The sequence below is a fragment of the Mustela nigripes genome, unplaced genomic scaffold (assembly GCF_022355385.1).
Source record: "Mustela nigripes isolate SB6536 unplaced genomic scaffold, MUSNIG.SB6536 HiC_scaffold_76, whole genome shotgun sequence".
In the NCBI taxonomy this organism is placed as follows: domain Eukaryota; kingdom Metazoa; phylum Chordata; class Mammalia; order Carnivora; family Mustelidae; genus Mustela; species Mustela nigripes.
The window spans coordinates 2,776,341-2,791,897 of record NW_026739491.1 but is presented as its reverse complement, the minus strand read 5'-3'; the positions used below and the strand labels follow the sequence as shown (position 1 = coordinate 2,791,897).

At 47.7% G+C, this 15,557-nt stretch overlaps 2 protein-coding genes across 5 annotated transcripts in view; one reads left to right on the top strand and one right to left on the bottom strand.

Annotated features, from left to right (window-relative positions):
• The window catches only part of LOC132008254 (cytoskeleton-associated protein 5), a 106,848-nt gene extending 97,252 nt beyond the window's left edge, over positions 1–9,596 (top strand). For all 4 annotated transcript variants that reach the window (XM_059386784.1, XM_059386781.1, XM_059386783.1 and 1 more), the window contains 9 exons: positions 1,965–2,144; positions 2,589–2,776; positions 3,304–3,379; positions 4,399–4,587; positions 4,678–4,815; positions 5,264–5,347; positions 5,441–5,600; positions 8,650–8,801; positions 8,885–9,596. In XM_059386784.1, the coding sequence (XP_059242767.1) occupies positions 1,965–2,144; positions 2,589–2,776; positions 3,304–3,379; positions 4,399–4,587; positions 4,678–4,815; positions 5,264–5,347; positions 5,441–5,600; positions 8,650–8,801; positions 8,885–9,130 (1,413 nt within the window). In that variant the 3' untranslated portion in view covers positions 9,131–9,596. The remainder of the gene's footprint in view (positions 1–1,964; positions 2,145–2,588; positions 2,777–3,303; positions 3,380–4,398; positions 4,588–4,677; positions 4,816–5,263; positions 5,348–5,440; positions 5,601–8,649; positions 8,802–8,884) is intronic.
• Positions 9,597–11,964: 2,368 nt separating this feature from the next.
• The window catches only part of LOC132008217 (prothrombin), a 15,135-nt gene continuing 11,542 nt past the window's right edge, over positions 11,965–15,557 (bottom strand). The window contains exons 13-14 of the mRNA XM_059386656.1: positions 12,341–12,411; positions 11,965–12,210 (exon numbers count right to left, since the gene is read on the bottom strand). Coding sequence (XP_059242639.1) covers positions 12,067–12,210; positions 12,341–12,411 — 215 coding nt within the window. The 3' untranslated portion in view covers positions 11,965–12,066. The remainder of the gene's footprint in view (positions 12,211–12,340; positions 12,412–15,557) is intronic.

Sequence of the window (15,557 nt, the reverse complement as noted above, 5' to 3'; positions counted from 1 at the left end):
AAAAAAAAAAAAAAAAAGTCAGGAAACCCAGAACAGAACAAGACATTTGATCATAAAAAATTTAAAGATTTTAATCTAGAGAAATTTATCATATACTGTCAATAAATAAGTGGTATCTTGTGGGATATATTTGCAACCCATATGACTAATAAAGGATTAATAACTACATGAGGAACCCAACAGAAAAATTACCAAAGGATGTGAATAAGGCAATTACAGAAGATTCCAAACAGCAAGCCAGTAAACACGTGAAAAGAGGTCCAGGCCCTCCTCTGGCACAAAATGCAAATTAACATAATAATAAGATAGCATTTTTTGCCATCAGAGTGACAAAAACTAAAAGGAGAACACACAGCTGATCAAAATTCTAGAAAAACAGTACTCATATATTAAATGTAGAAATGTGAATTAAATGTTAGTGCCTTTTTTAAAGAAAACAATACAGTAATATCTATATGCCATTTAAAATGTATTCTTCAGGGCGCCTGGGTGGCTCAGTGGGTTAAGCCGCTGCCTTCGGCTCAGGTCATGATCTCAGGGTCCTGGGATCAAGTCCCACATCGGGCTCTCTGCTCAGCAGGGAGCCTGCTTCCTCCTCTGTCTCTCTCTGCCTGCCTCTCTGCCTACTTGTGATCTCTCTCTGTCAAATAAGTAAAATCTAAAAAAATAATAATAATAATTAAATAAATAAATAAATAAATAAAATGTATTCTTCAGATTCAGAAGTTAGAAATAAAAACACAAGTAAGTTAGGATACTGTATATACACAGACGTGTTAATTGTAACATTATCTATAGGAAACAAAATAACCAAACTGGAAACATACTGAATGTTTATCAGTAAGAGAATGATTAAGCAAATTTTGCTACATGCATATGTGGACTGTTAAGCAGCCTTTAAAAAATAGAGCTTTTTTTTTTTTTTTTTTTTTTTTTTTAACTAGAGCTGTTCTTGTGGCCTTTGGGGATTTTCATAATTTTCTGTTGAACTAGAAAAGCCAGATGCAGATTTGTGTATGGACTATAATCCTCTGGTAGAATAAACAGCACCCTAAACCTTGATCCCATTTATGTCTGCATGTATGGTCATGCTTCTGTGAATGTGAAAGATGCTGACCAGGCGTTACTGTTAATTATCTTGGGGAAAAGAGTAAGCTTCTCCCTGAAAAAAAAAGAGTATTTCTGTATGGTGTCTGTGTTGAAGCAGCATTGTTAAAGAGCCTCGTTTATATAAAATTGTTTGTGTGTATGGGATATCTAACTGCATAAATCTAAATGAAAGTAGGACCATGAGCTTCTAGAACACCAGGGGGCACTGTTCACACTGCAGTCTTTGTAAATGGTGCTCCGTGGAATTGTGTAACAGGATAGCCCTGCATGAGAGGATGGTCATTGAAGATTGGCATGCTTGTCCTATTACACGGGGGACAATCATATTTTTATGATTACATAAATAACGCAGATCTTTTCACAGTAGTGGATAGGAAATACATGTTTTCCCATAGTAGTACATTTTACCATTAGTGACAGCCAATGCCCTGAACCAAAAAGAACACCAGATCAGGATGTGGGAAACCTGAGTTTTGAATTTGGACTAAGTAGTCCGATCTTCTTGAGTCTCACTTCACTCATCTGATAAATGGAAATCTTACTTACCTTACTACTACTCAGAACTGTTGGGTGATCAAATGGGATATAATGGGTATTTAAACATACAGATTCCCTGATCTAGATAGTGAACCTTTTCAAAAAGGATCTGTGACTAATTCTAACAGTATCTTGCTCAGTAAACGTGTGTTGAATGTTTGAATCCCTAAGGACTATGTAAAGTGACTGGATTTTTTTCAAGCTAAGATAATTATAAGTGCTTTGCAAATAAATATTACAGATACATCCTTGTAGCATTTTCCTGGTACTTAGAAGTATAATGCTTGGTGACTATATCTTGGGGGTTTTGTTACCAGATCGATGAGGTCCTAAGACAGGAAGACAAAGCTGAAGCTATGTCTGGCCATATTGATCAGTTTCTGATAGCCACGTTCATGCAACTAAGACTCATCTACAACACACATATGGCAGATGAGAAATTGGAGAAAGATGAGATCATCAAGCTGTATAGCTGTATCATTGGCAACATGATTTCGGTAAGGCCGCCTCTGTAGAATGTGAGCTTCCCTTCAGTGTCTCATCCTGCCTAGGCTCTAGAGCATGAGTCAGCATAGTTCCAGTGAGTCCTGTGTCACCTATGGGTTTTACTTGGTCTACTGACTAGTTGGCCTTATTGTTGGGATACGTATTACCTAGAATTCCGCTTCCTGCTGTGTCTTCATCAGGCATGGTAGGCCCTGGCTGCATTTCACAGATAATTGCTCACCCTAAAAGTACTTCTGTAACATGAAAGAAGAAGGCAGTCTGGTTAATTTTGGCTATTTCTGGAGGTTTGAGGGAGTCTGGTGATTTTTTTTTTCCCCTCATACTCGAATTTTTTTAATACAGTAAAATTGTTTACTAGAACATGCCATCCATATTTGTCTTCCTTGCTGTATAACACTGGGTTTTGTACCTCTAATGGAAGTATGATTGGATAGCTGTTTCAGATAGAGAGCCTCGCCCGGGAGGCCTCCACCGGCGTCCTGAAAGACCTGATGCACGGCCTCATCACCTTAATGCTGGACTCTCGAATTGAAGATCTAGAGGAAGGACAGCAAGTGATCCGCTCTGTGAACCTCTTGGTGGTGAAGGTGCTGGAGAAGTCAGACCAGACCAACATCCTGAGGTATAACTATAATCTCACCCCTAGAGCCTGGAACAGCCTCTCTTTGGTCTACCCATGGAAGCCAGTCACTAGACCAATTATAACTTTAGGTTTGCCTAGTTATGTTGATTTATTACTCTTCTCTTCCTCATGAACCGAAAGTATTCCAACCTGAGACAGCATTAAAATGAGTAACAACTCAGGAAGCCAGCCAGCAGAGTGAGTTTTCTAGAATAGGACTGTAGTGTTTGTTGGTTACCTCCCTCTTTCATGTACATTGCAGGCATTTCTCTCTCAGCTACCAGTGAAAACGAAAAGTAGAGTGAGGAGCTTTACCATTTATCAGGTGGTAACTAAGGAAGCTTAAAGGGTCGACATTTATTTTCTTCACAGCTGAATGCCAGATAATCAGAGACAGTCCTGGTTGACGAGTTCTCAATTTATTAGATGGATACAGTTTCCACTTGGTCTTTCAGTTACTGATTTTAATAGGAATGAATGTTTGAAACCTATTAATGCTAGCATGTTGGGATTTTTTTTTTTTTTAGTGCCCTCCTTGTTTTGCTCCAAGACAGCCTGCTAGCAACAGCCAGTTCTCCCAAATTCTCAGAGCTTGTTATGAAGGTAAAGTGGAAATAATTTGATCTCTTATATTTCAGAGATGCAATACTTTGTTAAAGTGTTGGGGAAAGGGAAGTTGAAAGTGAGACAGGGGCGCCTGGGTGGCTCAGTCATTGGGCGTCTGCCTTCAGATCAGGTCATGATCCCATCGCAGCATCCTGGGATCAAGTCCCGCATCGGGCTCCCTGCTCAGCAGAGAGCCTGCTTCTCCCTCTCGCTCTCCTCACCCTGCTTGTGTTCCCTCTCTCGCTATCTCTGTCAAACAAACAAAATCTTCAAAAAAGGAAAAACATAAAAAATTGACTGGGCAGGGGCGCCTGGGTGGCTCAGTGGGTTAAAGCCTCTGCCTTCGGCTCAGGTCATGATCCCAGAGTTCTGGGATCAAGCCCCGCATCGGGCTCTCTGCTCAGCGGGGAGCCTACTTCCTGCTCTCTTTCTCTCTCTGCCTGCCTCTCTGCCTACTTGTGATTTCTGTCAAATAAATAAATAAAATCTTTAAAAAAAAAAAAAATTGACCAGGGCATACCTGAAAAACATACCTGGTCTCCAATTTATACCCCAAGCTCAGGCCTGAACAGTTCTTGGCCTCAAACAGTGGAAAGGGAGAGACCGTTTGTCCTAGAAACAAATGGCAGTGAGTTTGCTGGGACAAATTTTATACCTTCCAGGGAAACAGATATGTATAGCTCTGTAGTATTCGGTTTCTTCGATGGGAGACCCCACGTGAACATTTCTGCACCATAAATCCTGTTACTACACTGTAACAGAGTTTGTTTCCTTGGGTGAGAGTAGGTTAAGCTGTGTGAACTGCTCTCCTCTCGGATCCCACGCCAGTTCTCCACCTCTTCTCTCTGTTTAAGGCCCATCTCCAAGAAGTGGGAAGGAGGCGTGGGGATGATGACATGGGTGGCTCGTCACACACTAACCGTCTTTCCACAGTGACCCCAGAGCCCAGAGCAGGCGGTGGCAGGAATTATCTTCATTCTTCCGCCACTCCTCTTTTTTGTTTCTTTTTTCAATAGTGTCTCTGGAGAATGGTTCGACTCTTGCCTGATACCATCAACAGCATTAATCTGGACAGAATTCTCCTGGACATACACATTTTCATGAAGGTCTTTCCCAAAGAGAAACTGAAGCAATGCAAAAGCGAATTTCCCATACGGACCCTAAAGACGCTGCTCCACACTTTATGCAAATTGAAAGGACCCAAGGTAAGTGAGCACAGCAGCTGGCCCCTGAAGGAGCTTGAGGAGAATGTTCTGGATATGGCATTGCCATCTGAACGGGCACATCTCCCTCAGATCCTAGACCATCTAACGATGATCGACAACAAGAACGAGTCTGAGCTGGAGGCGCATCTCTGCCGGATGATGAAGCACAGCATGGACCAGACGGGGAGCAAATCCGAGAAGGAGACAGAGAAGGGAGCGTCTCGAATAGTAAGCGGCCTGACCCCGAAGGCTGAGGGTGGCGATCTTGTCGGAGATGTGAGTGCTGGAACCCGCCTTGCTGAGGGTCAAGTGTGAAGGCGCGGGGACTGGCTACAGCGCCGTGCTGTGAGCATTTCCACCTGGAAGTTTCCTTATCTGAACGAGAGAGAACCGTGTGGTCGCCACACAACCACAGGGTGCCGGATAAATCCACGGCGAGCTCTACTTAGGAAGCAGTGGGCCAGGTCCTTCCTCATCAAGTTTAGCTAAAAACCTGCACCTGGAGGCGTTCAGTGTCCCGGAAAGTAGGGGTTTTCTGGCACGCACACTGGTGCTTCTGTTAACCGCAGGAACATACCAGTAAGGTCTGGGTTGTGAGAACTCTCAGGTCTTATCAGTCGTGGGTTCCTAATTAATAACTCAAGTGTAGCCAGTCCTTTGTGTCTTCCATTTGCAGGATGAAAAATCATCAAAGGCCAAAGTGAATGACTTCTTGGCTGAGATTTTTAAGAAGATCGGCTCTAAGGAGAACACGAAAGAGGTGAGAGGCGAAGGATGAGCCAAATGGGCGCCTGCTTGACGGGACGGGCCACTGACTAACGTCCGCCCCCTCTTCCTTTTTCTTGATAACCAGGGCCTGGCGGAGTTATACGAATATAAGAAGAAGTATTCAGATGCTGACATTGAACCGTTTCTGAAAAATTCCTCCCAGTTCTTCCAGAGCTATGTCGAGAGAGGCCTCCGGGTGATTGAGATGGAGAGGGAGGGCAAAGGCCGTCTGCCCGCATCTGCAGGTGCGCTGTGTCCCGCGGCCGCACGCGTGAGCTCAGAGTAGCTCCAGCCCAGGAACTGGAGGTTTTGATTGGCTTTAACTTACATCTGTGCTCCTCAGTCCCTGATGGTCACCAGTGACATCCACACTGCTGCAGTGGCCAACACGGTCACCTGACTTGGCCCATCAGCAGTGTTCTGCAGGGGCAGAGCTCCCTGCCCTTGAAACCGTCTCTTCCCTGCACCTCCGGGTGTCCGTGCTCTCTCGGTCTCCTCGAGCCTGCCTTTCCTGGCCTCTTGCTTCTTGGCCTCTGATTCTTCCTCTCCCTGAATTCTTCATCTTGGCGTTCTCGAGGCTTCAGTCCGTACCGTCTCTTCCTTCTTACTCTCACTCCCTTAACTAACTCGTGTATTCTCATCGCTTGAGATTCCATTTACATGCCAGCGAGGCTCAGGGTTGTCTAGGGTCCAGCTCAAACCTTCCTGATCCCAACACATACATCCTACGCAGTGCCTCCACGTGAGTCTCCAGTAGACATGGTTGACTCAGCGTGTCACAATCTCAGTTCCAGATAGTCCTCCGAAACCTGCTCCGTTAACTTTCTTCTCCATCTCGGATGATGGCAGCTTGGTCCTTCTAGTTTGCTTAGGCCCAAAGCCTTTGAGTCGTGCCCTTCCCTCTGTCGAAGTCCTTTCGGTTCTGCCTGCAAACCCTGCGTGCGGATTTCTAACCCACTTCCCAGGACCTTCACTGCCCCTGCTCCGGTGTGAGTGTGCTCACCTCTCACTGGTGTCTGGCCTGTTCTCCCAGCTGACCTGCTTCCAGTGCGGCCTTCCCGTCATCGTTTGCACACATAGCATCGAAACAGCGCCTCTCATTCTGCAAAGGCTCTCCCTTTCTCAGTAAGAGCAGACGGCCTCACAGAGATCTACAGGGTCCGACATTGTAAGGCCCCCTGTCAGCTCTAGAGCCACACATCTCTTCTATTCACACTGACTCCTGTTCGACCCCAGCCCCCACAGCCTCCCTGCTGTTCTGGAACGCACCAGACCCACACCTGCTGGGGGCCTTTGCCCCAGCTATTTCTGACATGTAGCTTGCTCTTGCCCAAGATAGCCTTGAAACTAGCTCACTCTCTTCCCTCAGATCTTTGTTCAGAAGCCACTGTCTCAGGAGACCTTTCTTAAAAATTCACAGCCTACTCCCATCCCTTGGATCAAGCATATAGAGTGTCCATATGTAGCATGCCGTCCATACGCAGACATTCTGCTTGTCACACTTCAAGGAAAAGACTCTTAAGGTCTTGGAGAGGCATAATTTCAGGTGTTAAAAATAATTGAAGAACCCAACTGAAGCTTCAGCCCAGCAAGATACACAGTGAGAGGCAACATGACTAGAACCTGAAAACCACAAAGGAAACATGGTTTTTTGGTTTTGTTTTTGTTTTTTAAGATTTTATTTATTTGAGAGAGAGACCGTGAGAGAGAGCATGAGAGGGGAGAAGGTCAGAGAGGGAAGCAGACTCCCCATGGAGCTGGGAGCCCGATGCGGGACTTGATTCCAGGACTCCGGGATCATGACCTGAGCCGAAGGCAGATGCCCAACCAACTGAGCCACCCAGGCGCCCAGGAAACATGGTTTTATAGGCAAACAAATCCGAGATTGTAAGAGTAGAAGGTTCGGGGAACTCACAGAAAAGGAAATGTGGAACAGATATGCATGCTCTATTCTGCACAGTGAACAGGGGTCTTTCTTTTAAGGCTCTTGACAGCTGCTTTCTGTAACTGACACCTCCAGGGTCTTCTCTCTGGCTCTAGCTCCTGTAAACAGGAATTTGCACACATAGGCATTTTCACTGTGGAGGGAGTAAGGTTTCAGCCTGACATGGGGATGGATGAGCTTTCACTCCTGTCATTCGGCAGTGCCTGCTGAGTGCCTCCCATGGGCCAGGCAGCAGACGACAGAAACCTCTGCTAGAGTTTAAATTCCACAAGGGCAGAGACAGACACAGAACAACGCACCTAACGAACACTACACTGTTCAGTGTAGACTGTGGCAGGTCAGAGGCAGTAAGCGGACATAGCATGGTTTGCTTGATCGAGTGGGGCCCCCTTTTTTCACTTCCAAAGGCCTTTCTGGTGACAGCCAACATTAGATTGGTGCTCGGGGCCTACACAGCACACAGGCAGCCCGAGCATGTGACCCCACTGATAACGGAGTGGCTCCGTGTGGACAGTGTTCGGACAGCGCCCCTCGCTACTGGCTCTCACGTCCTTCCTCGGTCACTGGCCTCCGATCAGCACATCCTCCGCATGTTTACGTTAAGGATTCCTTTTTTTCCTAGACAGTAACCTTTGGTGCTACTTTTCAACTTACCCTAAGACCTGCTCTTTTTGGCTTATATAAGTGTTCTCTCTGATACCAAATTGGGTGTTTTAAATGCCTACATTTTGTGATTGTTCCTTCTCAGAAATTTAAGAACTGTGATAGATTTTTCTGGTTTTTCCCCTCTCCTGCAAGAATATTGTTCTCCATGCTGAGGGTGACAGATGCGCCCATTCCTGTCCCTCTTTGGGGTGTGTGTTGGACATCTGTGTTTCCGCCTTTGCCCCCTGAACACGCTGTCGCCTCAAGCTCCCTGTGGTCTTCCCCGGTTTGAATAAGCACTCCCCTGTGCGTCACCTAGTCCAGACCTAGTCTAATTACGGCCAGCATTTCAAGGCCAGCGGTTCTTCAGCCAGGCACAGTAGCCTCGGGAGCAGCCTGAGCTTTCGGCTGGCCCAGGCCAGCGGTGGGATGATGGCTTGCAGCCCCCTCGGGTCCCAGGATGCGGGCGGAGGGCGCAGCTTTCGCTCTGCTCTGCTCCGTTGTTTCTTGAAGTTCTCGCTCAGCTTGTCTCCTACATTCCAGAGCCCGTTTATCACCAGCTCCAGATGCGACTCTTGTGGATATCTGGGTCTTCACAGTGGTGTAAACTGTTCCAAATCGTTCCCTGTGGCGACAGATGACCCGGGGCGGTCTGGGAGTGGGACGTGCGTGCATTCGGCGGCCTTACCCCGTTTCCTCTGCAGGCATCTCCCCGCAGACGGAGGTCACGTGTATGCCCGCTCCCACGAGCACGGTGTCCTCCATAGGCAACACAAACGGAGAGGAGGTGGGACCGTCTGTCTACCTGGAAAGGCTCAAGATCCTCCGCCAGCGTTGTGGCCTGGACAACACAAAGGTGCGCTCCTTCCCTCCGCGTGGGGCAGGGCCTGGCCTCTCTTCCCGAGCTGCGGGCTGACCTGGGTCTCCTTCTCTCCGCAGCAAGATGAGCGGCCCCCGCTGACCTCCCTGCTCTCCAAACCAGCAGTCCCCCCTGTCGCCTCTTCCACGGACATGCTGCACAGCAAACTCTCTCAGCTCCGGGAGTCCCGGGAGCAGCACCAACACTCGGACCTGGATTCTAACCAGACCCACTCTTCAGGAACCATGACCACGTCCTCGTCCTCCACAGCGAACATTGATGACTTGAAAAAGAGACTGGAGAGAATAAAGAGCAGTCGCAAGTGAAGCTGCCCCCGCCCCGCGCCCCGCAGCTCTAGGTCACTAAACTCGGCGTCCCCCTCGTGGCAGGGGCTCGGCGGGCCCGGCACTCGGACTGGCAGGACGCGTCCCCGTGCGGGCCAGGAGGGGCGGCCGGGGCGCGGGCCTCTGTCCACACTCTGCTTCTCCGCCCACGCCCTGCCTCTAGCCGACTGTCCATGTCGTAGTTTAGTGTACAGACTTGTAAACAGCTGCCCTCCTCTCGGCTCCGACTAGTCTCCACAGCCTTTGTCTTTTATTTTTAACTGCTCATTTGTAAAGTTGTCCTGATCTTTCCTAGCTTTTCACTCTTAGAAACTCTTTAATAGTTTTCCTTGGAGTTTGTGAGCTCTTCTGCCCGTAGCCCGGAAGGGTCGCTGTATTCTGTATGAACGCATGGCATGATACAACTAATTTAAGAGTCTTTTATAAATAAAGTTTGCATTAACTAGAACGGTCTCCCAAGATGCTCCGTACCTGGGCAGCTTTTTCTGTCATGTGTCCTTGGGACCAGCTAGCCAGCCAGCGAAAGCGGAGAAGGTCCCCCCCGAGGAGCAGCGCCTTGCTGGGGTGCACAGACTCGTGCTTCTCCTCCCTCAAAACAGGAGGCGGCTCCCGAGGGACGGAACAGTCCCTTTGCTGTGCATTCTGAGCTTCTGGGCGTAACTTCCCTCCCACCAGCCCCGTGGCGCCAGGGAGCTCTCACGCTTTCTGCCACTTAGCACGCGAGCTAGGGCCCAGGACAGGCCGGCTGTAGTGCTTTCCACATGGGGACCGGCCTCGGGTTCTGACTGAAGGAGGATGGGGTGCTCAGGGGCTTCCCGCCTGGTTTTCGGGGCCTGAGGCTAGACCCACAGTTGCTTCCCGCTCAGGCTGAATGAGGACTGGAAAGCAAGCAGAGGAGTCCCCTCCAGAATAAATCCGCCAGGGTCTCCCTCCACAGTCAGAAAAGCTCATTAGTACTTAGAAGCTCTGGATTCAGACGGCAGACCTCCTGGGCAGCCAGGAGGGTCAAGGAATTCTTCTAGGTGATATTCTACCCAGCTGGAGCTCAAGCAATGGAAGGTAGACCGAAAGCGAGTGCTCTGTTGATTCTAGTCGAGGCTTTCAGGTGCCCCCTTCCCCTGTGCTGCCCGAAATCACACCTCCACTCCCTTGTAGCGGGAATGCAGGAGTAGGCCTCCCTGGAAGGAAGACGGAGGGTTCGCTCGCTGCTGCCAGACTAGGATGATGCACTTGGAAGGAGTGGCTGTGCTCAGGTCTGGAATTTGCAGGGCTTACAGCTGTGTTGGAGGGAAGCAGCCTTGAGAATGCGTGCCCTTGTTTCAAAAGCAGAGCTGGGATGTTCTAAGTCTTAATCCCTTTCCCCGCTCTGGTGAAAGCTCTGGGCTGCCAAGGTCCTGCAAACTCACTGAACTCCCCGTTTTTACCCAGCTTCCGGGTTGGCCAGAACCAAATAACGAGGACAAGGAACTCCGTCCTAATTCTCTGTTCCTTGATGGACTGAAAAAAGGGAAGGGAAAACACAGGGGAGGGAAGTGGGTACAAGTGCCTACCTTTGGTCCTTTCCCACTTCACACCATGAAGTTTTAAGATCGTAGCTGAAGACCTGAGGCCAAGCACGGTAACCATGGCATCGTCCGGGCTCTTCCGCCACCTCACTCCCAAGCTCAGGAACAGAACTTGGACGCGGTCCTCCAGACAATCATCCAGTGGTCCACCTGCCAGCTGCGGTGTCCAGCTCCCAAGTCACAAATGCCCCGGATGGAAGAGGCAGCAGGCCACGGGGCAAGTCTGGCAAGTCTGTGGCACTCCGTGGAAGGGCAGTGTGTGTCAGAGCCGCGCTCCAGCCTCGACCGGTGACTCTGCCAGCAGTGACGTTGGAGAACATGCTGTGACTGGGCAGCTGCAGAGGCCCATTTCTTAGAAATGCCAGTTGCCCAAGTCTGTAACTACTATGGGAGTGGGAATTCCAGGAAGCAGCCACCACACTGACGAGCTCCTTGTAGGGCCGAGAGGAGGGGGTGGCAGAGGAGCTCTGCCAGCGCCAGGCAGGAGTGGGAATGAGAGCAGCGAGGACTTGCGGACCACGTACTGGGCCCTGCGCTTTCTGCTAAGTGCACGCTGCAAATAACCTAATTTCATCCTCACACCCGTATTAGGTAAGAATGTCCTCATACCTTCTACGGGAGGAAACAGACTCCTGGAAATCATTGACTCATCCATGGTTCTCCCTTTTAAGGGAGTAGCCAGGATATGAAGCCGGGCAGTCTGACTCGGACCCATACTCCTAACCACCCTATCCCACAGTACTCCCAGATGAAGCCACTTAAAATACTTAGCCTTTGGGGGGCGTTAAATCTGATGTCATTTTAATGGTATTCGGAAGGATGTAGGGACTTACTAGGGAAGTCAGAGATAAAGATGTGCCTCCTTACCCTTCTTGCGCTGGTCTGTTCCCCCTGCCTCGCTCTGTTCCTGGGATGAGCACCTTACCGCCCCAATAGCAGAGTGACTGAAAGCCCAGTATCTTCCGTTTCAAGTCCAACTTTAACCCTTCCCAGCTGGTGACCTTGGACAAGATACTTCAAGTCTATCTCCTCGCCAACCTCTTCTGAGCATTAAATGAGGGAACCCATGAGGGCCCTGAGTCTGGAGCATTTCGGGGCTCAGCCCCTCAGGCTGCCACTTCCCTGTCCCCTGCCCTCCCTGCCACCCCCCCCCCCTGCCGATTCTAGGAGTGGTGGACTCGCTAAGTCCTGTTCGTCCAGTCAATGCTGGCTCTTTCTGACCTGCCCACGAACAGCACTGGGAACTTGGAGGCTTGTTGACAGCCACTTTTATTGGAACTATACAGCTTCAGGAACAAACCACAAAAATAATCCTGCTGGATTGGTTTCTATGATTTTGTAGTGAACAGCCCCCTAACTTCCAGACTGATCGATGACCTTCTGTATCCACTTCTTCAGGCGGAACACGTGTGTGTAGAAGCCGTATTTTCCATCCCTGTCACAGCCTTCACCCCATGAGACGATGCCCATTTGATACCAGCGGTTGTTAAAGGGGCTCTGAGGAAGAAATATGGGGTTTCCAAGAGGGTAAGTCCACAGCATGGCAACAGTACCCTGTCAGGCAACCATTCCTGAAAACAGTCCCTCCTTACTCCTCCCGGCCCCCCTAGCCTCCAGCAATGCTTACCTTCATGACAAAGGGTCCCCCACTGTCGCCTTCACAAGCGTCCCCTCGTTTCCCTTCATTGGGCTTGAAACCTTGAGAGAGAACAGCAGGGTTTAGGCGCAGAGCTCACTCTCCCACACCCCCCCTTGAAGACAGCGAGTTGGCGAGTGTACACTTGACCCCTTGTGGTCCTCCTCGACGCCTCGTTCTCTTACCCCACACACGCAGTCCTTCGGCTCGGCTCTCAGCTCCATCTCGGACCCACATCCCAACCGGCCACTTCTCACCGCTTCCGCCCCGGTCACACCACGTGTAACTCTCCCCTGAACAAGTTTCCTGAATTCTGCCCCTCCCCCCACACACACACAATCCATTCGCTACTCAACAGGCAAAAGGAGTTAAAAAGAAAATACTTTAGACCTCCAGGTGGCTTGAGGATAAGGGCAGTTGCCTTTATCCAAAACTGCCCTCATACCCTCCATAAAAAATATGGAACAACGTGAAGACCGACAGAAGCCACACACACACACACACACACACACACACACACACTCATCATCACCGGAATACAGAGAACACCCAAACTTCAAATCAATTTAATATATTTAATTATTTAATTAACTAATTATGTTAATAGTTAACACTCGTGGAGATGAGGCTGTAAATATCGCTGGATAAAAGCAGTGGGTGCGGCTGAATCGGAATCTTGTAAATGACCCTGAACACGTGTGAATGGCAACTAAATCGATCCACACCAAGGTACTAGAGGAAAACAAACAAACCAAAAATATACGAAAAAAACTCCTCAGCAAACAAAAATTGTCCCCCAAAACACCACCATGAGATAGAAGAAAACTATAACCGAATTAAATTTCCTCAAGCCAGTTTGTACGCTGTAACAAACACCTTGCATCAGAAATCCAAAAATTAGAAATAAATCAACAAAACAATAGCAAGAAATGCAAAGCAGAAAGAGGCTGAAATGGAAGTCAGCCCAAGGAAGAAATCTGAATCTCGCAAAAAGAAAAATAAAACTATGGAATAAAACTAATATTTATGATATAAGCCAAGAAAACTTCACGGAAATAAAATAAGATTTGGGGGTGTATTATGCTGAAAGGGGCCACACTGGGCTGCTGACCAGACTGCCCGAAGCTCTCCACTCTGAGACAGAGCCCAGAAAAACTTCAGGATGAAGGAAAAAGCCCTCAAGGCGTCCAAGCAAGAGACCAAACACCTTACAAGTTCCAAAGAATGACTCCAGAATCTGATTTTTCAAAAACAACATACAAAGTAAGCAACAACAAAGGCATACTTAAAAAAAAAAAAAAAATCAAAGGAAATGTAAGCCACGGATTTTATATGCAGCCAAGCAGAGCTTAAGGTGTCAAGACAACAGAAGAACAATTATAAACACATGGAAACAGGAAAGTCTACACCCATAACCATTATTGGAGCATCTACTAAACGACAGGCTTCATCCAAACAAGTGATGGAAGCTTCGGTAAAAGGGCTGATTAACTGTTCCGACAAGTAGAAGAAAATGCATCTAAAAACATCAAAATCCACGGGCCTGGGTGGCTCAGTTGGTTAAGCCTCTGCCTTCGGCTCAGGTCATGATCTCAGGGTCCTGGGATCGAGCCCCACATCAGGCTCTCTGCTCAGCAGGGAGCCTGCTTCCCCCCCCACCCTCTCTGCCTGCCTCTCTGCCTACTTGTGATCTCTCTCTCTCTGTCAAATAAATAAATAAAATAAAAAATAAAAATATCAAAGATCTTGAAAGAGGAAAGTAAACTCCCTGACTGCTGTATACCCAATAGATGGGAATGAACAATTTAAAAGTCATAAAAGAAGGAACTGGGCACCTGGGTGGCTCAGTTGGTTAAGCAACTGCCTTCAGCTCAGATCATGATTCTGGAGTCTCTGGATTGAGTCCCAATAAGGATCCCAGCTTTAAGGAGAGTCTGCTTCTCCCTCTGACCTTCTCCCCTCTCATGCTCTCACTCTCTCTCCCACAAATAAATAAATAAAATCTTTACTAAAAAAAGAGAAAGAAAGAAAGAAGGAACTATGGGCATTTCAAAAAGGTAGGAGCCCAAAAGATAATCACTGGAACAAAAATGCAAACCTTCCTAAATATGTATATTTAAAAGCACACACAAAATAAAGATTGCACAGGGAAAAAGCAGAGCAGATGAAACATAATTACAAAATAATATGAATTAATACTTATCCAATCACAATAAATAGGAATGGGCTTAACTCACCTTTTAAAAAAGAAAAAGATTTTTAGTTTGACTCGCGAAAAGCAAGACCCAACTATGCTGGATATAAAAGGCAAAACAAAGTGATTCATAGAGGTTAAAAGTAATGGGATGGACAAGGTATATCAGGTTAATGGAAACCACACAGTAGAGACGGTGATCCTGAAATTGAAAATAATGTGAAGAAGTACACTTTTAACGCTAAAAGCCACAATTTGCAATGAATGAGTAACAGTTATGAATATCTGCACTGACCAGCACAGCAGCCACATTTATAAAGCAATTCAAGGAGACAGAAATACACTGGCAGAATTTAACACGAACACGGTATAAGACAGATCAAGTGAACTGAAAATAAATAAGGATATAAATGACCTAAGCCGGGACGCCTGGCTGGCTCAGTCAGTGAAGCACGTGCCTCTTGATCTTGGGGTTGTGAGGTCAAGCCCCATGAACCCCCATGTTGGATGTAGAAATTACTGAAAAATAAAACCTTTAAAAATAAATAAAAATAAATGACCTAGATAACAAGTGATAAGGTACTTTTTTTTTATACTTTCTGGATATGAATCAACCTTTACACATGGATAACTGAGAACATACCTACACATCTCCAGTATACACATAACAGTCACAAAAATTGGTCAAATAGCTCTCTTGCAAAAAAAAAGAAATCAGTTTCATAAAGTAGAAATACTACAAACAGGGGCACCTGGGTGGCTCAGTGGGTTAAGCCACTGCCTTCGGCTCAGGTCATGATCTCAGGGTTCTGGGATCGAGCCCCGCATTGGGCTCTCTGCTCAGCAGGGAGTCTGCTTCCTCCTCCCTCTCTGCCTGCCTCTCTGCCTACTTGTAATCTTGGTCTGTCAAATAAATAAATAAAATCTTAAAAAAAAGGGCGCCTGGGTGGCTCAGTGGGTTAAGCCGCTGCCTTCGGCTCAGGTCATGATCTCAGGGTCCTGGGATCGAGTCCC